Source organism: Patagioenas fasciata, chromosome 25, assembly GCF_037038585.1.
Source record: "Patagioenas fasciata isolate bPatFas1 chromosome 25, bPatFas1.hap1, whole genome shotgun sequence".
Lineage (NCBI taxonomy): Eukaryota > Metazoa > Chordata > Aves > Columbiformes > Columbidae > Patagioenas > Patagioenas fasciata.
The window spans coordinates 68,936-90,837 of NC_092544.1; the positions used below are offsets into that span (position 1 = coordinate 68,936).

At 56.1% G+C, this 21,902-nt stretch overlaps 3 protein-coding genes across 9 annotated transcripts; 1 reads left to right on the top strand and 2 right to left on the bottom strand.

Moving 5' to 3' along the window:
- The first annotated feature begins 128 nt into the window (after positions 1 to 128).
- On the top strand, positions 129 to 13,607 carry GMEB1 (glucocorticoid modulatory element binding protein 1). 5 transcript variants are annotated; one of them, XM_065857435.2, is made up of 11 exons: positions 129 to 580; positions 1,785 to 1,937; positions 2,921 to 3,003; positions 3,914 to 4,038; positions 4,502 to 4,605; positions 5,204 to 5,358; positions 6,505 to 6,633; positions 7,083 to 7,220; positions 8,156 to 8,278; positions 9,854 to 12,699; positions 13,036 to 13,607. In XM_065857435.2, exons 2-10 carry the CDS (start codon positions 1,810 to 1,812, stop codon positions 10,558 to 10,560), a joined length of 1,692 nt encoding a protein of 563 aa, XP_065713507.1. In that variant the 5' UTR covers positions 129 to 580; positions 1,785 to 1,809; the 3' UTR covers positions 10,561 to 12,699; positions 13,036 to 13,607. The 5 variants fall into 5 exon arrangements, with proteins under 5 accessions (XP_065713507.1, XP_065713509.1, XP_065713508.1 ...); XM_065857437.2 differs by lacking the exon at positions 129 to 580 and adding an exon at positions 703 to 718; XM_065857436.2 differs by lacking the exon at positions 129 to 580 and adding an exon at positions 821 to 1,367.
- Positions 13,608 to 13,952: 345 nt separating this feature from the next.
- Positions 13,953 to 16,969, bottom strand: XKR8 (XK related 8). Of its 2 annotated transcripts, none has more exons than XM_065857440.2 (3): positions 16,832 to 16,969; positions 16,055 to 16,251; positions 13,953 to 15,530 (listed from the first exon to the last, which is right to left on the bottom strand). In XM_065857440.2, exons 1-3 carry the CDS (start codon positions 16,924 to 16,926, stop codon positions 14,854 to 14,856), a joined length of 969 nt encoding a protein of 322 aa, XP_065713512.1. In that variant the 5' UTR covers positions 16,927 to 16,969; the 3' UTR covers positions 13,953 to 14,853. The 2 variants fall into 2 exon arrangements, with proteins under 2 accessions (XP_065713512.1, XP_065713511.1); XM_065857439.2 differs by having other exon boundaries at positions 16,634 to 16,964.
- Positions 16,970 to 17,483: 514 nt separating this feature from the next.
- SMPDL3B (sphingomyelin phosphodiesterase acid like 3B) lies at positions 17,484 to 21,743 on the bottom strand. 2 transcript variants are annotated; one of them, XM_065857249.2, is made up of 8 exons: positions 21,625 to 21,743; positions 21,297 to 21,516; positions 20,382 to 20,479; positions 19,882 to 20,025; positions 19,436 to 19,608; positions 19,112 to 19,292; positions 18,672 to 18,805; positions 17,484 to 18,033 (listed from the first exon to the last, which is right to left on the bottom strand). In XM_065857249.2, exons 1-8 carry the CDS (start codon positions 21,674 to 21,676, stop codon positions 17,656 to 17,658), a joined length of 1,380 nt encoding a protein of 459 aa, XP_065713321.1. In that variant the 5' UTR covers positions 21,677 to 21,743; the 3' UTR covers positions 17,484 to 17,655. The 2 variants fall into 2 exon arrangements, with proteins under 2 accessions (XP_065713321.1, XP_065713320.1); XM_065857248.2 differs by having other exon boundaries at positions 21,297 to 21,738.
- Positions 21,744 to 21,902: the final 159 nt, after the last annotated feature.

Genomic DNA, 21,902 nt, shown 5'->3' on the forward strand with positions numbered 1-21,902 from the left:
GCCGCCCGCCCCCTCCTGCCCTGCCACGCCCACTGGCTGCCACCGCCCTGCCTCGCGCAGCCATTGGGCCGCCTCGCTGTCAGTCAGCCGGCACGGCCCGCAGAAGGGAGGGGGCGCGGCGCGGCCAGGGGAAACAGGGGCTCGGCCGGGTCAGCGGCAGGGTGGTCTTGGGTACCTCGTGGGGCGGGCTCGCTCGTGGCTGGGGGACACGGAGCCCTGGGGACGGCCCCAATGCGCCCGTAGGGGCTGCGGGACGGACCCGCTGCGAGGGTACAGAGACCCCGGGCCGGGCTGGGGTTGCCCGGTACTGCTTCCCACTCCTCGCTCCTGGCATTCCCGGCAGCGGCCAGGGACACCCCGCTGCCCCCGCGCCGTCAGAGAGGGGAAGCTGCGGGGCGGTGCCACCGGCCGCCGCTAGGAGGCCCGTCGACGGCGTACCTTTAAGGCAGGCGAGCGGCCGGAAGTGCTGGCGGCCGAGGCTGCGGCGGCTACTGCGCTTGCGCTCTCCTGCCCGGCCCGTTTCTCCCCCCCCGTCCCCCCCCCCTTTCTCTCAGCTGCCGGACTCGGCCGCTCGGCGACGGTAAGGGCCGGTCGGCGCCGCGCTACGGGAGCCGGGAGGAGCCAGGCGGCCGCGCGGCGCGTCGGGGCGGAGCGGCCGGGGCGGGGCGGCCGGGGGGGCCCGTCCCGCCGGGGAGGGGGCGCCCCAGCGCGCGCCGCCGTACGTGCCGCTGGCGCGAGGGCGCACGTCGCGCGCCGCGGGGGGGCGGAGGGGGGGCCGCGCCACTGCGTCCGCCCGCGGGGGGGGGAGCGGGGGGGAGAGGCCACACCCCTCCCCTGGGCAGCCCCACCCCGCCGGGCGCCGCGGGGGGGTCCGCGCCTCCCGTGACTCCGGGGAGGGGGGCTGCTGCGGCCGGGGGGGGGTGCTGACCTCTGACCCCTCGCCTCGGTCACCCCCGCCCGCCGCGGGAGCCCGGGACCTCCCCTGAGCGTAGCGGTCCCCACCGGGCCTGCGAACTGCCGGAGCGGCAGGGCCCCCCCGGCCCGCACCCCAGGCCTGGACCGGACCTTTGCCCGGTGGCGGTCGCCACCGGGGCCTCTCCGTGTCCCTCGGCCCCCCTGGGACGGAAATCCTGAGGAAGCCGCGGCGCAGAGGGGTCCCAGGGGAGCAGCAGTGGGGATCCAGGCTGCCCAGAGCCCTGAGCAGCTGCAGGCACGGTGTGGAAGCTGGAGCGTGTCCCCTGCACCGGTGGCTAGCCTGGCGCCAGCGAGCACCGTGCCCTGGGGGGGTCCTACCCCAACACAGGCGCTTGCCGAGGCTTTGCCGCCAGGACCACCGGCTCCTCCACAGCATGGGTGCAGTAGAAAGGGTCAGTGCCCAGTACCGAGGGGCTCAGAGCATCGCCGAGGCAGCTGGAAGCACGGCCAGCCAGGGGAAAAAGCTCCATCCCAAAAACCTTGTGCTCTTGCTGAAATCCACCGTGCGGGTTTGCTCAGCCAGGGAGAGCCGAGTGGGGGTGTGAGTGGGACGGCACTGGGAGTCGGTTTAGTGTGGTCGGATGAGAAATTCCCTTTATCATGGTCGAGAAGGGAGGAGAAATCCCCCTGTGTGTTGACTTGGTGGTGAATTTAAAACACCTGGTCCGCTGGCCCTGCAGCCCTTGCTTCACTGCAGTGGGACCGGGTGATTGTGCTCACAGCCCTGCCTGCGTTCCTGCCTGCAGCCCTGCCTGCGCGGGCAGTGGTGCAGCCGCGCCACAGACCTGCCTCCACTTTGCCCCCCGCAGAACTACGGCTTCATGTGAGAGAGAGATGGCAAACGCCGAAGTTAGTGTCCCTGTGGGCGATGTGGTGGTTGTACCAAGTGACAGCAACGAAGGGGAGAACCCGGAGGATACCAAAACCCAAGTGATCCTGCAGCTCCAGCCAGTGCAGCAAGGGTGAGCTGGGTGGGACTGGTGTGACTGGGAGGCGCTGAGTGGGATGGGGGGAGCTGTCCCTGTGGATTTTTGTGGTGTGGGGACTGAGTGTCGCTACGTCTCCCGGGTGTGCATTGGTTTTGTGCCACGCACGGGAGGGAGAAAAATACAATGCGAAAAAGCTTTTGTGTGTGTCGCTGTCATGGAGCTTCCAAGGACAGAAATTGTCCTGCAGGGAAGTATCCGGGTGACACTGTCTCTGGCAATGGCGGTGGGCAAGTGGCCATGGTGCTGCCCTGGCCACACATCCTCTCGGTCCCCTTCTTCCCCCTTTGGCCCCGGTATGGGGTTTTGCCACACTGCAGCTGCTCTACATGGTGATCTGTCCCCGAGTGTCCAGATCTGCATGTGCCTCTGCACCAGCTTTCCCCTAAAATCCTCCTCCTCTAAAATACAACTGGGATGCAGGAGGGAATTTTGTGGTACCCCTGGCAGCTTCTGCAGAGAAGCAGCTGCCACCAGGCACTTTGTCTTAGCTCCGGATCAGTCAGAGCACACAAATACCATCTTGTTTGATAAATATTCTCAGAGCAGGGCAGCTGTAGGCTGACAGTGATTCTTCCCTGTGTCATCACCTGTGCTGCATGTCACACAGGGCTGGGAGGGAGATCCTGGAGCACTGAGCTCTGCTTCCCATTGTCATGGGTATGGGAGAGCAGAGAAGGGACGAGGAAGCGCAGTGTGGAGCTGCTTCAGTGGCACTGGCAAAGCGGAAGGTGCATTGGCAGGACTGGGAATGGCTCCATGTGTTTCAGTCTTTTGGGATTGTTACCGTATTTTTGTATGTGGCAAAAAAATGCCTGTGATTGCAACTGTATCAAACAAAATTCAGGTCCCTCGAGGACAGGACATAAAGAAACAGACAGAGTTTTTACTCCTGTGCTGTGAATCTTAATTTCCTGTGATTTATATAGTTTGTTTATGGATGGATGTTTTCACAACAGGATTTACCAAGAGGGCTCAGAGGCCAGCGCTGCCGTAGTGGCCGTGGAAACCCACACCATCCACAAGCTGGAAGAAGGGATCGGTGAGTTCCCGCTCGGAGTGGTGGGCACGGTCCCCTCCTCCACAGGGCTGGTGGCTCCGGTTCGCTGGGCTTCCCTCTGGCTCTGCCCCTGCAGATGCTGTTTCCCAGGCATGGATGTGGGTGCAGGGTCTGGGCATACTCTGGAATAAAGAGTCTGCTGGTACTGCTTGGGCTCAAAATCCTGGAACGGAGATCCTGGCTCTCCCGCGATGACTGGTAAGGGCTCCCACGGGGTCCAGGGGAGCCGGGAGTTCACCCTGGTCTTGGTGGGTGACACTGTGATGGTTCCAGTTAATGGTTCTGAAGTCTCAAACTCTACTGGTTCTTTGCTGAATGAACACCCTGGTGGTTTGGGTTGGATGTTCAGAAGAACTGAGCAGGTTGGCTCGATGTGCTCCCTGCAATCTCAAGGAATATGTGTGAAAAGGCTCCTGTCATTAGGTGCTGTCAGTAGATCTTAACAAGTTTTCTGCTTTGTGCGTGGGTGTGTGGGTCTTTTGGCAGTATTAGCAGAAACTTCGCTTGTGAAGATAATATATTATCAGTAAATAGCTGTTATCTCTGCTAAAGAGATACCAGAGCTCCAAGAAATCAGAGAGGTCTGTGCTTCAAATTTGAAAGCATTTTTTTTCCACAAAGATTATTCTCATTGACCCCTCCCTTACAGACGTGTTAGATTTCTGCTCTCACATTGTCCTGAGAGATGAGCTTCATTTTGAGTGTTGTTGTGTTAAAAAGCAGATGCCAGTTGCTGTTAGAGCCAGTAAGTAGACTAAGAGTGGACTGATCCTGGACTGGGAACAGCTTGTCATTGGTTTCCTGAGTGTAGGTCTCACAACTTGGGAGTGTTCAGCTCCTGCCTTTGAGCTTCTTGATTGTAAAGTTTCATTTTCACCCCTTCTTCCTTCAGACCCCAGTACCATTGAAGCGAATGAGGAGATTGAGATCGCCTATCCCATCACCTGTGGGGAGAGCAAAGCCATTCTGCTCTGGAAGAAGTTTGTCTGTCCGGGAATTAATGTCAAGTGCGTAAAGGTAAGGGAGTTTTCTCAGTGGATTCCTTCTCTGCTCTCAAGCTCTGGCACTTGACTTTCTTACTTTTTGCATTTCATCTAAGCTTTGTCCTGGAGCCGAGGGACTTTGCCTTTACAGTGTGCTGGATTGTTTGTGCTGAAGTTGGTTTTGGCATGAGGAGAAGCAGGGGAAGAGTGGGTTAAGGACAGGCTGCCCAGGGCAGTGGTGGAGTCACCATCCCTGGAGGGGTTGAACTGACAGAGATGAGGTTCTCAGGGACATGGGTTAAGGCCAGGGTTAGGTTAATGGTTTGACTCGATGACCTTGAGGGTCTTTTCCAACCAAAATGATTCCTGCAGTGATCTCCAAAATGTGTAGAAGTGGGGGCTTAGATGAGCTGCAGACTGGCTGTGTTGGATGTCCCAGTACAGTCTTCTGAAGCGGCGTTACCCTGTGTTTGCTGAGCCTTTCTTTGTCTCGTCAGTTCAATGATCAATTGATCAGCCCGAAACATTTTGTTCACCTGGCTGGGAAGTCTACCCTGAAGGACTGGAAGAGAGCTATTCGCCTCGGAGGAATCATGCTGAGGTATTTGACTCACCTCCCACCGTGTGCGGCTTCAGGGCTTCATCTCTGCAGCTGCAGGAACCCGAGAAGGTGTTTCATCTGCTTTGCAGTCCCTGGGAGATCTCTTGGAAGCGCATTACCTGGCCAGCAGCCTGCAGAGATCCTGGGATAGACAGGACAAGGGTGGTGGTTTTAAACTAAAGGAGGGAGATTCAGGCTGGACATGGGGAAGGAATTGTTGCCCTGAGGGTGGTGAGAGCCTGGCCCAGGTACCCAGAGAGGTGGTGGATGAACCATCCCTGGAGACATCCCAGGCCAGGCTGGACGGGGCTCTGAGCAACCTGAGCTGGTGAAGATGTCCCTGCTCATGGCAGGGGTTGGGCTGTATGAGCTGAGAAGGTGCCTTCAACCCAAACTATTCTGTGATTCTATGTGAAGCTGGTGGTTGCTTATATTTGCCATTCGAAAGCCCTGCAGGAGATGTTTTGTGTGTAGAACAGTGCTGGGTCTCCCTTTTTCCATCCTTCCCATGGCTGTATCATCCCTATGTGGAATACTCCCTTTTGTCTCCAGGCTGAGGTTTGACCTGAGCCTGGTTCTCTCCCCACTCCCTGCACAGGAAGATGATGGACTCAGGGCAAATCGACTTCTACCAGCACGACAAAGTTTGTACCAACACTTGTCGAAGCACCAAGTTTGATCTCCTGATCAGCAGCGCCAGAGCTCCAGTGCCGGGGCAGCAGAGTGTGGTGCAGACTCCTACATCAGCGGACGGTAGGAAACCAGTTACTGATGCCATGGGAGTGACACACGTCTCCCTCCCTGGGCTAATCAATTCAGGTTGACCCCATACACACGTGCTTTATACCTTCTCCCCAGGCATAGCAGGGTGGTCCCAGGAGACTGCTCTGGTTCCTGGGAAGGAAAATGCTTCTCATGTCCGCTCAGAGGCCTTGGCAGCATCTGGCAGGGAGTTGTGTGCTGTGGTAACGTGAGCTTAACGTGTACTTAACTGGTGTTAAGTAGCAACTAAAGGCCGCCTTGGGAGCCAGGGCAGGCTCACCTTGCAGGGATCCATGTTCTGGGGTCACCATGTGAGCAAACACTCTGACAGAGCTGAGATCTTTCTTATTTGAGGGTCTGTTACAAAGGCAGGAGATGGGCTGATGCTCAGGAATGATGTGAGGTGTGCTGCCCTCCTCAAGCAGCCTGCTCACATCACCTGGACATCGTGTGATGGCTGGGCATGCTGCAATTGTCATTCCAACTGCAAATTCCAGCAAATCCCAGAGCAGAAAGGGGTCTCTTTGCTAAAGTGAAGGGAGAAGACTTCTCCCAACCCCACCGTACCATCCAGCTGGGAAGGTTACGTTTCTCTAAGACCCAGGGTGGGTGAAGCAGCAGAGTTGTCCATAGGCAAAGGAGAAGCTTGTGGAAAGCATGTGGTAAAACCTTGGAGTGGCTGCAGATTAGCTTAGTCCCAAACTTGATCTAGAAATTTAGGATTGAGTCAGATCTGTTTCCCTTCTACAAACCAGCTTGGACTCTGACCCTGTCATTTCCTGAGAGTTTAGGGCATCTCTGGGGTGCAGAGCTCCCTGTTGGTGATGCAGGAGTGGGAGAAGCGTGGCTGGGCTGAGGCTTATTTGTTCCCTACTTTATTCTGATGTCTTTCTGCTCCTTTTGTAGGAGGACTCCTGTTTGTTTTCTGAAGGGCACATGGTTTTCCCTCCAGAAGCCCCAGAGCCTTTCACAATCACAGTTCTGACGAGAAGCAGCAGTCTTTGCTTTCAGCTCATTTGGTTGAACAAATGATACAAACGACCTGACCGAGAGGGTGAAAAAGAGCCTGGGAGGGGTGAAGGAGGGTGTAAAGCAAAGCAGGAGCTGCAGGGATGTCTGACAGTGCCTCTCTCGCAGGGAGCGTCACCCAGATCACGCTGTCGGAGGAGAGCATGGAGGAGGGGATCGAGTGGAACTCGGCTCTGACGGCCGCCGTCACCATGGCCACTGAGGAAGGCATGAAAAAGGACACAGATGAGATCTCGGGTAAGCTCAGGCTGCTGCTTGGCTCTTTTTTTTTCCCCCCTTCCTCACCTGTTACATTCTGGAGACTGAAATGTGTAAAATAAGGAGAGTTTAGGCCATGACAGAGCTGTGCCTCAGCCCCTTGGCTGTCCTAGAAGCTTAGGCAGAATTTCCTCAAAGATTTTAAGCTCTGCATTCTATAGAGATGTGAAACGTTACCTTGGAAGTCATGGGGCTGTTTGGAAACATGTTACTGATTTGCTGCCTGGATCTGTTTTCTTCTTTGGGTGTTTTTTGGTTTGTTTTTCTTTTTTTTTTTTTTTCTTTTTTGCATGTTATATCCACCCCAGCAACCAAATTAGAAGTCGTCTTGCAAAGTTACTCTTGCCTGAAAAGTTTAAGGTCGCCTTGGGGGAAAAATGCCAAATCTTTGTACATGTTGGCTTCTTTTTGCCCTCTCCCTGTGCCAGAGGACACGCTGATGTTCTGGAAAGGAATAGCTGATGTGGGGCTGATGGAAGAGGTCGTATGCAACATCCAGAAGGAGATAGAAGAAGTGCTAAGAGGTGTCCAGCAGAGGTTGGGGCAGTCTCCCTTCCAGATGACAGGTAGGTTGTGACCCACAGCCGCTGGCTCTGCAGTGCGGATGCTCAAAAAGGCAGCTTCAGGCAAAAATAAAAAGGGACAAGGCTTCATCCCCAACATTTAAAGATGTTGAGTCAGGATGAGACCATCAGGTGACTGCCCACAGCTCCCAGGCCTCATGAAAACCTGCATAGATTCACTTCACAAACCAGGTTATTTGAACGCTTTTCTGTGTGGCGGTGCCTGCTCAAACAGGTCCTGTCCCCTTGCTTCTCCTTCTATATTCACTTGTGCCAGGAAACCTGTTTCTGGGGCTAAACCAGATGAGGGAACTGATTTGGTTTATAAATAACTCCCCTCCTCTCTTTCACGTTATTTTTAACCTGGATCAGTTCCCTAATCCAGTTCAGCACATGCCCCTGTGAGCAGAGGGTTCGAGAGCATCTCTTGTTGATGCTTTTGCTGTGAGAACATCCATGTAGCCACAAACTTCATTTTACCCAGGATATTTTCCTTATTTTCTAATTTAGCTTTGGGCTGGCAGATCTTTGTATCTGGTGCATGGCAGCTGTGAGTGATTGAAGTCCGTGGATTATAATAGAAATTTTACACAGCTTTCGGTGAAGCTGGCATGTTAATGACACTGCCAGCAGCATCGGGTGATGATTTGTAGCAGGAGAGCTTGTTTGTATCTCTCTGCAAATTATGCTTTCATTTGCAGCAATTTGGAGCTGCTTGGGTGACACATCTCTGTTTCATTTTCTTTATCATGTGAATGGGATTATTTAGTCCTTGGATGTCACAAGGACGAAGTAGCTGGGTCTGCCTTGTCAGCCTTGTGAAAAAACAGAGTTTTACTAAAAGCAGCAGAAATTTTGTTTGTGCAATATGAGCATCTTTTGAGTACCTGAGTCCACCGGTGGGACTAAGCACTCACCCCCATGCACTTTCCTTGCAGATGCTGCAGTCTTGAACAACGTTGCTCACACATTTGGCCTGATGGACACCGTCAAGAAGGTTCTGGACAACAGGAAAAACCAGACAGAACAAGGAGAGGAGCAGTTTCTTTACACACTGGCAGGTACAGTCAGTGCCCAGTAAGGCTTCTCATCCTCTTGCTGCTCTTGGGAACTGATGTGATTTTTCCCCAATATTTCATGGAATCACAGAATCATTTTGGTTGGGAAGACCTTCAAGATCATAGAGTCTGACCATAACCCACCCCTAGCACTAACCCATGTCCGAGACACTCATCTCTGTGTCTGTTCAACACGTCCAGGGATGGTGACTCCACCACTTCAATACACACTGCCCCAAAACAATCCCAGTCCCTTTCCGTCCTAGAGCTTGAGTGGAATTTCCCCTCTGCTTTGCTTCGAGTGACTGGTCACCTGAGGCATTTGACAGCCCAAAGTCTGTGCCCTCTGCTGCAGCCAGGCTGCTGGGGCTGCAACTCCGATTCAGTTGGCACTAGAAAATAGATACTGCAAACAGGAGTTGTGCCACCATCGTCTGAGCTGTGGGCAGCACTGTGCTGTGCCCAGACTAATAAGGTTCTCCGCATAGAGGGTGCTGAGTTCTCTGCTGGTCTTGGTGTGAAGCTATCAGGTGTCTTGCATGGCTTCCCCTGAGCTGAAGCAAATAACCTGACCTGGATTCCCCAGAGCTGCTTGTGGGTTGTGTCTCCCTCCTCATGTGTCCCGTAGGACCTGTTCTTATCTGGGATGTCCTAGTCCCCTACTGCCCTGGATAAGTGAGGTTACTGGGCTACTCCTGACCAACGTTCACCCGGACCATGGCTGAGGGAGATGTTTTACTGACCCAGCCTTGCTCCCTGTCACAGAATCATCATGGAATCATGGAATAATTGGGATGAGAGGGGCCTCCCCAGCTCCCCCAGTGCCACCCCGCCATGAGCAGGGACATCTTTACCAGCTCAGGTTGTTCAGAGCCCCGTCCAGCCTGGCCTGGGATGTCTCAGGGATGGTTCATCCACCACCTCTCTGGGTACCTGGGCCAGGCTCTCACCACCCTCAGGGCCAACAATTTCTTCCTCATGTTCAGCCTGAATCTCCTCTCCTTTAGTTTAAAACCATTGCCCCTTGTCCTATTGCAACAGGCCCTGTTCAAAAGTCTGTCCCCATCTTTCTTACTGGCCCCTTTAAGTACAGAAAGGCCGCAATAAGGTCTCCCTGGAGCGTCTCTTCTCCAGGCTGAACACCCCAAGGCTCTCAGCCTGTCCTGGGAAGGGGATCCAGCTGAGCCCTGAAGCTCTTCCTGCTGCCCAGGGGGGTCAGTCCACTCTCCCTTGTAGGTGGGTCTGGCTTGGGAGCAGAAATCCTCATCTTCTCCTCAGTAGGAGCAGCCAGCCAACTGGGATGGAGCATCAACTGGTCTGTATCTAGGCACTGGCAGCAGCCAAAGGAGCCTGAGCGGGTGCAGAATATTGACAGGTCTGTGTGGGTGGCAGGAGAACGTGACCTTTTCCTTCAGCGCAGTTTGATCACAAGTGAAAACGCTAAGATCATGCTCAACTAGGTGGTTTGGAGACCTCCTGTCACAAACGTGGGGCACAGCGGTTGGTTGTGGAGTGCCCCGGAGCCCCGGCAGTGTGGTGGCCGTGGCCCCTGGCGCTGCTCAGCCTTTCTCTTCGCAGACCTGGAGCGGCAGCTGGAAGAGCAGAAGAAACTTGCCAAGGACCAGAAGGCCAAGTCCCAAACCATCCAGAATGTGGTGCTGATGCCCGTCAGCGCTCCCAAACCCCCCAAGAGACCCCGCCTGCAGCGCCCGGCCTCTGCCACCGTCCTCAGCCCCTCCACCCCCATCCAGCAGCCTCAATTCACTGTCATCTCCCCCATTGCCATCGCGCCCGTCGGACAACAATTCTCCGTGGGCAACATCCCGGTGGCAACCATAAGCCAAGGCTCCAGCCCGGTGACTGTTCACACCTTGCCCTCCGGTTCCCAGCTCTTCCGATATGCCACCGTGGTGTCCTCCTCCAAAACTGGCTCCTCCGACACTGTCACCCTCCACCCATCCTCCAGCCTAGCCTTGCTGAGCTCGGCAGCTGTGCAGGACAGCGGGGCCTTGGCCAACGTGGCCACTGTGGTCAACCCTGTGGAACTGGTGGCCATGGAGTCCGGGCTCACGTCCACCATCCAAGCTGTGGAAGGCACCTCCGATGACGGACAAACCATCATCGAGATCGACCCAGCACCAGATCCTGAAGCAGAGACAGAGGAGGCAGAGGGGAAAGCTGTGATCTTGGAGACGGAGCTGAGGACTGAGGAGAAGGTGGTGGGAGACGTGGAGGAGCATCAGCACCAGGTCCATAACGTGGAGATTGTGGTTTTGGAGGACTGAGTGGGGGAGGAGAGTGTTGGTTTGGGGAATTTGTTTTATTTTGGGCTTTTTTGTTAAGTATCTTTTCCAGCTACCCCATTTGTTTCCATGGATGTTTTCATTGTACTGTATATTTTATATATATATATAATTATTATTTTTTTTTAAAAGCTGGAGAAACACGTGAGACCTGGAAAAGGCTCCGTCTCTGTGGAGCACTGAACAAATCTGCCTGTTCACAGGGTTGAGGAGAGACTGGATCTCTGCTGAACAACCCAAACTGGGAGGAACTGGACGAGGGCTCTGGCACTGAGCGCGTGGCCCGGCCACACGTGGGGCTTCTGCTCCGGCTGGCCTGACCCCCGTTATTTTATTTCAGAGAGACAAAAAGCAGTGGCTGGCGCGTTTCTGTGACCGTGGGAAAGGGTGACAGTTTTCGGGTGGAACAGGTACCTCATTTGTATTTTTATTTTCCCCCAGGGAAGGGAATTCTGTCACCTCAACTGGGATTTTTTTAGTTATTATTCTTGCTTTTGGGGGAAACAGTGGTAACCCCGGTTTTACTGTCTGTATTCTCCTCCTCCACACAAATTGGTTTTATATCTATATTTTTTCGTACGTTCACTCTCTCCCTTCCCTCGTCCAGATTTCCCAGCTGCAGAGCCCTGGAGCCTTCTCTCGAGGGTCCCTGTATACCAACCCCTCCTCTTCCCATAGCACTTTTCCCCCATCCCTCTCCCTGCCGGTGCTCAAATGCCACTTGGAGACTCCGAGATCAATTTCGGCTTTTTGCATACAGGCAAAAAAAAAAAAAAAAAAAAAAAAAGTCGAGCTTAAAACCGCAGCGCCCCCTGTGGCTGCTCAGCGCTTCAGGGACTTTTCGGGGTGTACAGAGCATGTTGTGCTGTTGCTTTTCGGGGAGAACTGGACTCCGGATTGGGGCAGCTTCTGTTTACACCGTGTGCTGGGGCTGCTCCATGCTTGTCACTACTTGTTTGGTGGTTTTATTTATTTTTGGTTTTTTCTTTCTTCCTATAATCTCCTGGCAGGATTAAGAACTGGCAGCTGCTGAAATCGTGTGCTTGGCTGTTCTCCTTTTATTTTTATTTTTTTTCTTCTGATGTCTGGGTGTCCCTTTGGGCTCAATTGCCACGGACAGACAGAAGGGGGGACACACCGGATGCTGCAGTGGTTTGGGAGGGCTAGGATGAAGGGGGAGCTGCTTGGCTGGAAAATATTAAGCAAAACAACAGCAAAGGAGACACAGTTGGGGTGCGGGGAAGGAAGATGTGTTTGCCTATTTTTTGCATTAAAAGGAAAAATCGAACTATGCTTGAAGGGATTGTTCATGGTGGCAGTTCTGTCACCTCGGAGGAAGCCAGGAGGGGCAGGGATCCCTCTGGTTGCCGCTGCTCAGGACCCCCCTGGCTTGCCCAGTATCTGGGGGTCCTGGGTGGGCTGCAGTGGCCCCTGCTTTCCCGCCCCGCCCTCCCCGGATGCAGGGGAGCTCAGATATCGGGTTACGACAGAGTTGGGGTGTGGGGGCAGCGGCCGGGCCTCGGATTTGCCATTTTTTGGTGAAAAAATACAGCTGGGCCGCGGGGGTGCTTGGCCCTTTAAGAGCGCCCCCTCCCCCCTTGCACTGCCGCGCCTGCCTGCGCGGGGGCGCTGATTTCCCCTCCCCAAGTCCTCCACCGGCCCGGCATGCACTGCGCCCCTTCCCCGCCATTGTGCCCGGCGAAAGGCTTGTGGGCACGAGGCGGCGGCGCCTGGGCCGGAAGGAGAGGCGAGAAGTGGGGAAGACGGCTGGCTAGAGCGTCAGCCGCCGCGGGCGAGTCGGAGTCCGCCAGGTACCTGCGCCGCGCCCGCCGCGGAACCACGTCGGCCAGCAGCCTCCCGGAGCAGGCAGGGACCTCCGCCGCCACCCTCCGGCCTTCCCCCTGGCGGCGCCAGGGCTGGCCCGCTACGCCAGGCTGAGGCTCGGGGTCCAGCGGCGCGAGCCGGGCCCGGAGGCCGCCGCTTCCCTTCCCCTCCCTCGGGCCGGGCACATTGCGCTGCGGCCGGGCCTTGTCCCCGCTCCCCGCCCGGGCTCACCGCTCTCCTCTTGCCTTCCCATGCTGCTGCCGCCGAGCCAGAGAACCAAGGGCCAAAGCAACAAAGGTGAGGGGCTGGGAAACGGGGGAATCTCGAGGCGGGGATGACGGGCAGGGTCTGCTGGGGAGGTCCCTGGGCAGCCCCGGGGTGCCTGTGCTTCTACACGTGTGGGAGGAAAGCAGCCCGAGGACTGCGAGACCTATCGGCACTGCAGGGGCTGGGAAAGTGTGCGGACAGAGTGTTTGTGCGGTGGTGAAGCGTCTCTGCTGGGTTAAGCATGGTGTGTCCTGAACTAGTGAGTGGTAGTAACATTATATGGTCTGTCTTTAAGTACTTTTAAGTTGGTAAACGTTCGATTTTATCGGCAGAGTTCTTTCTAACGCTCCGAATCTTTTTCCTCAGGGCAAAACAGATCTGTGCACCAGAAGGGTGGGTTAAATGATGATGATTTTGAACCCTACCTGAGTCCCCAGGCTTAGCCGGTGAGTAAGAGCAGAGTAAGAGTGCGAATACCTGCTGACGGGCCCGAAGCACTGAGAGCCCCGAGGCTTCCTGCTGCTCTCTAGTGAAGGCGAATTTGGCATCCGTGCATTTCCCCATCTCTACTTACTGCAGATACGCAGTAAGTGATTCTTCAACAGCTTAAAAAAAAAAAAAAAGGAATAAAAGGTCAACAGCAACAATAAGTTTAAACCCTCATTCTAGTCTTGCAGGGAAGAGGAATAGTGAATTTGAGGAAATAACTGTAAAAAAAAAAGTCTTAGTCATTGGAGAGATCGAAGCGGTGGTGAAGCTTGATTTGCACACTGATCAGGAGCTGTGTCAGCTGTGTGAAAATGCGGGTTGTAGAGCAAAGTGGCGGGTTTGGTAAAGCATTGTTTATATGTTCAGGTGGACAGCAACGGGTTTGTCTTAAACCTGCTTTGAGCTGGCACTTCTTACTGTGAAGAATAAAGTTTGGCCTGGCTATTTTATTTATCTCTACTGGCTGAATTTATATGACTTTTCCTGTCTCGTGTGGCAGGAACAGCATCTCTGTCAAAGTGCTGATTTGCATCTGTCCCTGTGCTCCTGTTCCCCCTGACCTGGCTGGAGACAAACCCCAGGGCCTGAGTGACATTCCCTGGGCCTGGGGTGGCACTGGCTTCACCGCAGCCCCAGAGGTTTTAAAATAACCCCCTGATCCACTGATGACACCTGGGGCAGGTGTTGGCACTGGGGGAAGCAGCAGGACCCCAAGCTGTGGTACCGACTGGCAGCTGCTGTGAAGCCTTCACCCCTTCGTGGTCTGTGGAATGAGAACTGTCTTACAAACTGGAAAAAACAAAACCAAAGTCTTTATTTTTCTAGAGTCAGTGGTTCAGCCTGTCCTCTGCCATCCCCCCAGGCAGTGACACATCTCTTATGACACCAGGCTTGGGAGGACGGTCCACTGGCTCTGCTACACCCAGACACCCCCACCTCACAAACAGTATTTGCTGCTTGACCAAGAAAAGCGACAGTCAGGGGTCAAAGTGGTGACCAGCCCAGCCCAGGCCCCAGCTGTCAGCTCCCAGTGTGAGGCTGCAGCTCCGTCCCGCTTGGCAAGAGGCACAATGAACGTTTCTGGCCACGGAGAATCTGCACTGGAAAGCACTTTGCTGTTTCTGAAGAGACAAAACCCCTCACGCCCCCTGACCCTGTGCTGTCCCATAACCCCCTCCCCAGGGTGCGGGCACTCCTGGGCTTTCCCAGCACCCGGGAGTCGTCACCTTCACCCTGTCCCAATCAATGTGGTGATAAAGGGCGATCTGCAACCTTAACAGCAGGAGGAAAATCCCAGCCATAAACAGCTCAGCCACTGCCAAGGAGGGAATGTGCTCTCCTCCACCAGTATCCACCCAGAGCAGCAACAGGCAGAGAGATATAATAACCTCCTGCTTTTTGGGGGTTTTTTTCTGGAAAAAGCTACAAACAAAAGACCAATGGACAGTGCAGTGCAGCCACAATGCGCTGGTCCCTCCACAAACACCACAGCTCTCCCCATCAGCACCACAGCGGGAGCCATACTGGGTGCTCTGGGACTCACTGGGTGGTTGCAACATCACCCAGTTTCTGCCAGGTCCCTCCAGCTGCCCTGAACACCCCTGGGGAAGAACCAGGAGCCAGATCCTCATCCCAGAGGAGGCAGGCTCAAACCACAGCCTCGGCAGCTGCCCCGTTCAGGAAGGGCCACCACACTCACTGGCAAACGGGGAACTGCGCTCGGGCCAGGCACCACATCCTCCTGTTCACGAGGGCCGGCACTGAGGCCAAGCGCAACTTCAGTCCATTGGCATCTACCTCGTCATGGCCGCCCTCCTGCTGTGCCCAGACGTTGGGGTGCAGCCACTTGTAGTAGACAACTCTCAGCAGCAGCCCCAGCAGGTAGCAGGGCAGGGCGGCGCTGAGCAGCAGGACGAGGTACGAGTGCTCGTCTGAGGGCGATTGGCCCCAGAGCCAGTACAAGGCCAGCAGCGCGCTGTCTGCCAGGATGAAGCTGTGATAGATGACACTGCGGCCCAGCGTTCTCCCCGGTGCCACGTTGAACCAGCTGAAGTAGAGGATCACAGCCACAGTGGCCCGGTAGAGCTGCTCAGGGCCTGGAGACTCCATGAAGTCCGTGCCCTGCAGGCTGACCCAGAGGAACATCACCAGCCACACCAGCGGGAAGTGGACGGCCACGCCATAGGGCCAGAGCAGGGTGAAGAGAGTGACAGCGAGGACACGGGGGCAGACAAGGAAGAGGTTCCACAAGAAATAGATGACGGAGGAGCTTGGGCTCAGCTCGTACTTGTCTTGCAAGAAGGAGCGCAGGGACTGGTGGTAGTCCAGCAGGGACCAGGTCACACACAGGAACGCCGTGCAGATCCCCAGCCCTGTGAACACAGCAGAGGTGCTGAGGGCAGACCCTGGGGGTGGGGCTGGGAAGAAGCCATGGGACCTGGGTGGCTCTGCAGAGCCCCTCTCCGGCTCAGGGAATCCCCAGCACACGGGGACAGGACGTCAGTGCTGGCACATGGCTGGGCTCCCTATTTCACTGTAGCAACACTTGGCTCTTCCTCAGCCCAGGATGGGCAGCAAAGTGCCCCTTTGGTGGGCACCACTGCACCCTCCACATCTACACGAGCATCTTCCCACTCCCCAGCAGGCTCCCAACTTCTCTCCTGACCCTCAGCCGCTGTGGGGCACGTAGGGGAATGACCATGGGGTCCCTCAGTTCAACCCTCCCAGTCCAGGCCTAGGGCTGTCTCACATTGACGGAAGGAACGATGAAGAAGAACGACATCAGAGAACCTAAAGTAAGGACAGAACAGTGTCCTGCAGTCCCTAGACAGCCCATCCTGTCCAAACCTGCTCTGATCTCAAGTCTGCGCCCCACCACAGCCCGCCCCCTCCTCACCCTGGGAGGGCTCTGCCTTGTTTGTCCGCAGGACTCCGTAGAGGAGCAGGACAAGCTGTGGGGTGTTCTCCAGGAAGGTCTCGAAAAGCCGCAGCATGCTGATGTCGTGTGAGAGGAAGGCCATGCGGCTCTGCTCCTCCTCCACCGCAGTCTTCGTCCAGCACACCTTCCAACCAACCTTCAGCGCATGGAGGCACCTGCAAGCATGGAGCGACCGGTCAGGGATGAGGGGCTGCCGGGGAGAGCACTGCAACTGAAAATAGCCCGATTTATGCGCAAACCAGCTCTCGGCCTTTCCCAGGCCAAGGGACAGACGAGGGTTTTGGGGTGCTCACCCCAGCCCTGCTCAGTCTGGCAGCACCCTGAGATGGAGCAAAACTGCTGCTTTGGGACATGGGGGGGGACTTGGGACCCGGGTGGCTCCGACTCAAGGCTGGGAAAAACCGCGCTGCCCGGGGAGCCCCTTGGACATCCCGGCAGCCGGGGATGGGGGTCCCTGTGCCCAGCGGGGGGAACCGGGGGGGTGGGGGGAGGTACCGGCGGGATGCCCGTGGATGACCGAGGGAGGGAATCCCCTACCTGAAGAGGAAGCCGAGCTGCAGGAGGTGCAGGGCGGCAAGCAGCCCCGTGGGCACGGCGGGGCGGAGCTCGGGCGGATCGGAGCGCAGCCAGAACCAGCTGCAGGCCTGGGTGGCGACCGAAGCGGCGGCCAAGAGCGCCAGCGCCAGCGCGGCCCGGCCGGGCTGCCCGCCCCGCGCGTACCCCGCCGCCACCCACCCGTCCGCGAATACGTCCAGCGCCGCCGCCGCAGTCCCCGCCGCCGCCAGCGCCAACTGCAGCGGCCCGAACCGCCCCGGGGCCCGCGGCGCCATCGGCGAGACCGGCCCGGCCTGCTACCGGAAAGGCCCCGCCCCGAACAAGCTCCGCCCCCGCCCCGTGCAGGCCCCGCCCCCGCCAGGCCCCCAGGCGTCGCCAAGCGCTGCAGCGCCCTCTGTCAGCCGCGGTCCCCCTTCCACCCCAGGGGTGTCCCCCGGTAACCCTGCACACCCTCGGGGGCCCCCTGCGCCCCCCCCAACCCTTGCAGCCCCGGGGGCAGGCCCAGCACCTGTCCCCAGTCAGCCCCTGCACCCCACTCCCTCACCCCGCACCCCCAAGGTCACCCCAGCTCCACCAGCCGGAGGTCAACTTGCAGTGCCCTGGTGAAGGGAGAAACTAAACGGGTGCAAGCCAAGAGACGACAGAAAGGAAGAGCTGCTTGTGCTCAACAACAGGGGGAAAAAGATTAAACCCAATAACAATCAAGCTGCTTACCCATCTTAGTTGCTGACAGGGCAAAGTGACGCGACCTCAGCAGTCAGAGCAGAAAGGAGACAGAGCCCCGGATGTGAGTCAGCCTGGCACAAAAAGACTTGGTAACACTCACTGCTCCTTCCTGGTACATCCAGCTTTTCTGTAAGATTTCCAATCAACATCGTAGAACTTTTAATAAAAGCCACTGATTATGTCTTGCTTTCCAAGTAAGTTCTCAGAGCCAAGCACATTCACAGCTGCTGATTCATGTGTATTGTGAACCTGCACTCTGTTTTTTTCTTGCTCTGTCGTTACAACACTTGCTGCAGAATAATAAAGAATAATGAAGTCCAAACACCAGCGACAGCAGTGGCAGAGCCGCTGCTTTTAACACACTCATCGTATTTTGCAAAATCCACCTCCCTGATGGCACAAACGTGATCAACACGGCAGGACCCCCCGCACGGGGTCAGGTCGTATCTGACAGAGTTGAGCTCGTAGTATTGCTGCAGGTAGCGTGGATCCATTGATATCCTCTGCAGCACAGTCTGCATGGAGCTCGCAGAGCCGTCAGGGACTCGGAAAGCTTCTGTCAGCCTGTACTCCTCCTCCCATGCCGGGAACTCTTCCTCCTGCACCGAGGCCATTGTGTTGGCACGAGTTAAGTTCAGGTAGTAAGTCACCATGTCCTGTCAGGAGAGAAAACCAGAGCTGATGTGGCCTCCGGTGAAGATGAGTTTGACACCTCTGACCTAAAAAATAAAGTTTTGCACAACTTCTGTTCGTGGTCTTGGCCTTCTCTCTGCTTCACTACATCCCACAGTGTACTTTAGCATTCATTTCTCATGTAAACAGAGCATCTACAGAGCTGCTTTATCCATCACAAAGAAAGGCACAAACACCCCATCCTCTACCTCTTCGCAAATACAAGACAGAGGAAACAGAAGCTGCTCCTGCAACTCACCTAAATTCAGACACCATTACAAATGGAACAAGTTAAGCAGGTAGGGGGACCCAAATAATTTTCCAGATGCTTACAAATTCTGGGAGAGGCTTTGACAAGCCTGTCAGTCCCCAGAGAGAAGTTCTGCAATGCCCATCAGTTGGGTAGTAAAACAAGCGTCGAAGGAGACGAGCTAAAGACATGAAGAACACAACAAAGCCTGTCATGCGCTGATGCTCTTACTAAATCCCTGTGCTAGCCACGAGATCGAAATATCTTGGTTGAGGTCCTCTTGGCCACTTGGCTCCTGCAGCCCTGCCTGTTAAAACCACTCAGAGGAATTAAAGCACCCTCCTAGAATTGCAGCACGTGGGGAACCCCTACCAGCACTTGAAGAGTGTCTGGATCATATTCGATAACTCGAATCCCGGGGTTGTTGGCTCCGTTGGTAACTCCGGGCAATGTTGTTTTCCAGGGAGTCACTCCAGGGGCCAGAAACATGACATTCGTTGGAGAACCTTAACAGAAAGGCAGAACAACCCATAAACTCCAGAGATGGTGACTCCAGTACTGTCCTGGGCAGCCTGTTCTAGTGCTTCACAACCCTTTACACGAAGAAATTGTTCCCAAGATCCAACCGCAACCTCCCCTGGCGCAACTTGAGGCCGTTTTCTCTCATCCTGTCGCTTGTTCCTTGGGAGCAGAGTTCGATATTTTACAAACCTTTTCTGGCCTCAATAGCCAGTGAAAACTCTCATTGACAGTGATTTTTCTGGGGGTTGGAAGAGTTACCACACAAAGGCTTGGGTGGCCAGAGCCAGTACCTGTATCACTGTAAAACATCCGAAAGCTGTCAGTGTGATGGTGCCCAAAAAACTGGGCAGCGATCACCCTGTGGTGCTTCTGTACAATTCTCAAGTATCGTTCATTGAAGCTGCTCCGGAACCAGGGCTTGCCTCGTTTCTTCTCGAAGAAGCCAGGAGGGACATGCCCCATGATGTAGACCTACCAAAGCAAGAGTCTGCAAAATCGTGTCCCCCAGAGCACGGCCCTGTTGTGAACGCACCGAGGGAAGAGTGGCAGCGAGAAGAGCTGCCAGGCCGCGAGAAGCCCCTCTGTAAATTTTCCTTATAAATTTCTTTTAATACCATTTCATCTGCTCTAGCAGCATTGCTCAGGGTTTCCTCCAGCCACTGGAACTGCCCAGCAGGATCTTCCTCACCAGCAGTCTCGTCGTTCTGGTCGTAGTACAGATTGGTATTGAGGACAACCACGCGCCCCCTCGTGCTCGGGCTGGGCAGCTTCTCGCTGTAGAAAGCTCCTGAAAAATGCAAGCGGCAGGGAAAAAGCTGGAGGTCTGGTCACAGTGGCTGCTGTGACCTCAGATCTCTTTGGTTTTGTCCCTCTCTGCTCTCACAGCAGAGTCACCACCTGGGTGAGGTGCCAGAAATCAGGATTCAATTGGACCCTTTCCCTGCAAATATTCTATAAATGCTGTTGCTCTGAGCACAGAAGCAGGAAAGACCATTCGTGGCATTCTCCTAAGCACCCCCACCTCCCCAGGTTGCTGCCAACATGAGAAGAGGTGCCGCACCCACTCGAAAAAGAAGAATGGAAGCATCATCCAGCCAGGCACGCCAGAGTTCAGCTGTTCGGTTGTAGATCCTGTGCTCTTTCCCTGGAAACTGGTTCTTGGGGTGGAAGTCATGATTGCCCATGGCCGCGTAGACTTTAGTACCTAAAGACAGAGAAAAGGAGGCACGGAGCAGTCCATGCTTGCTGTTGAGCTTCTCAGCACCAGAGACTGTCCCTCCTCAGGACCTGAATGAAGCACGAGGAAATCTTGCAGCCTTTTCTGCCTTAATGACTAACAGAGAAACGTTTCTTTTCTTCTGAGTTAGCGTGAAACAATGAGCGTGCATCAGATGCGTCGATTCAGACACACCTCATGCCACAAAGCGACTGGGAAGAGGACAAACAAGTCCCAACAGCCCTTCTGTGCCTTTCCCCTTCTCAATTCCATCATTTCTCCACCCTGGGAAGCTCTTCCCATGAGACTCTGTGCCTCTCTCTCCTTATGCCCGCAAATCCTACCTGGAAACGTCTCTTTTATCAGAGAAGTCAGGTTTTCTATTATATGCAGAACCTTCTCTTCTCCAAGCTTCTCATCAGGGACGTGAGGAGTGTCATCTCTAGAAAAAACGACAGCAACAGAAACAAAGGAATGGCTCCCACAAGGCTGTGATCACCGAGGTCTCCCTGAGCAAGCGCAGCAGACAAATGCTGCTGTGTTTTCACCAACATGCTTGTGGCATTTGTAGAGGATAGAATGATTTTGGTTGGAAAAGACCTCAAGATCATCAAGTCCAACCATAATCTGACTGTGGCACTACCCCATGTCCCTCAGAACCTCATCTCTGTGTCTCTCCAACCCCCCAGGGATGGTGACTCCAGCACTGCCCTGGGCAGCCTGTTCCAATGCCCGACTGCCCTTTGGGGAAGAAATTGTTCCCAGATCCAACCTCAACCTCCCCTGGCGCAACTTGAGGCCGTTTCTTTGTGTCGCTGTCTCCCCTCAGCTCCTGTTCTCCAGTTGAACCCCCCAGGTCCCTCAGCCACTCCCATCACACTTGTGCTCCAGCCCCCTCCCTTCTCTGTACTCTCTCCAGCACCTCAATGTCTTTCTTATGATGAGTGGCCCAAAAATGAACAAAGGATTTGAGGTTTGGCCTCACCAGTCCAGGGGTTGGTCACTGCCCAGAGCCTGCTGGCCACACCATTCCTGATACAAGTCAGGACCAGGTGGCCTCTTGACCACCTGGTCACACACCAGCTCGTGTTCAGCCGCTGTCACCAACACACCCAGGTCCTTTTCCTTTCCAACCACTCTTCCCTGAGCCCGCAGCGTTCATGGGGTTGTCGTGGCCGCAAGCCGAGCCCCACCAGACAGCGCCTTCCGAGCCTGTGCGCCCGCCGCCGGGACCCTGCCCGATTCCCCCTCATCCTCACCCGGTCCAGAGCACGAAGTCTGGCCGCTGCAGGCGGCTCTTCATGGCGCGGGCGGCCGAGACGAGCAGGCGCCAAGGCGCGTCGCACAGGTAACTGCCCCAGGGCCCGGCGGCGGGCACGGCCCGGGAGCCGCTCGACGGACACACCTGCCCGCCGCTCGCCGCCGCGTTGTACTCGGGGTCCCAGTGCAGGTCGGTGACGTGCCAGAAGCGCCCTGGCCCTGCCGAGAGGCGGCGGGGCTCAGCGCGGCGGAGGCGCGGAGCTGCAGCCGAGTACAGCTCGGGGCCTCTCTGCCGGCCGGGGAGCGGGGCACGCTGCCCGCCCTTACCGGACAGAGCCGCGGCCAGCGAGAATAGCAGGAGAAGCATGACGGGCTTCATGGCGGCTGTCCCGGTCTGCCGGGCACCGATCTCCCCGTCCCGTCCCGCGCCCCGGGCAGATCCCGGTCCCGCCCCTCCGCCTCCCGGGCCCCGCCCCTCCGCCTCCCGGGCCCCGCCCCTCCGCCTCCCGGGCCCCGCCCCTCCGCCGCCGGCCCCGCCCCTCCGCAGCTCGGTCCCGCCCCACCGTGGTCGGCCCCGCCCCTCCACCGCCCGGATCCGCCCCCTC

Coding starts and splice junctions, on each gene's coding strand:
- XKR8 (XM_065857439.2), bottom strand. CDS start 16,926: ATGGCGCCGCGGGCCCCGGGGCGGTTCGGGCCGCTGCAGTTGGCGCTG. Junction 16,252..16,633: donor CAGCTCGGCTTCCTCTTCAG/GTAGGGGATTCC, acceptor CCATGCTTGCAG/GTGCCTCCATGCGCTGAAGG. Junction 15,531..16,054: donor CAAGGCAGAGCCCTCCCAGG/GTGAGGAGGGGG, acceptor CTGTGTTCACAG/GGCTGGGGATCTGCACGGCG.
- SMPDL3B (XM_065857248.2), bottom strand. CDS start 21,676: ATGAAGCCCGTCATGCTTCTCCTGCTATTCTCGCTGGCCGCGGCTCTG. Junction 19,609..19,881: donor CATTCTTCTTTTTCGAGTGG/GTGCGGCACCTC, acceptor TGCATTTTTCAG/GAGCTTTCTACAGCGAGAAG. Junction 18,034..18,671: donor CAGACACTCTTCAAGTGCTG/GTAGGGGTTCCC, acceptor CTCTCCTGACAG/GACATGGTGACTTACTACCT.
- GMEB1 (XM_065857434.2), top strand. CDS start 1,576: ATGGTCGAGAAGGGAGGAGAAATCCCCCTGTGTGTTGACTTGGTGGTG. Junction 1,938..2,920: donor CTCCAGCCAGTGCAGCAAGG/GTGAGCTGGGTG, acceptor TTTTCACAACAG/GATTTACCAAGAGGGCTCAG. Junction 8,279..9,853: donor GTTTCTTTACACACTGGCAG/GTACAGTCAGTG, acceptor TTCTCTTCGCAG/ACCTGGAGCGGCAGCTGGAA.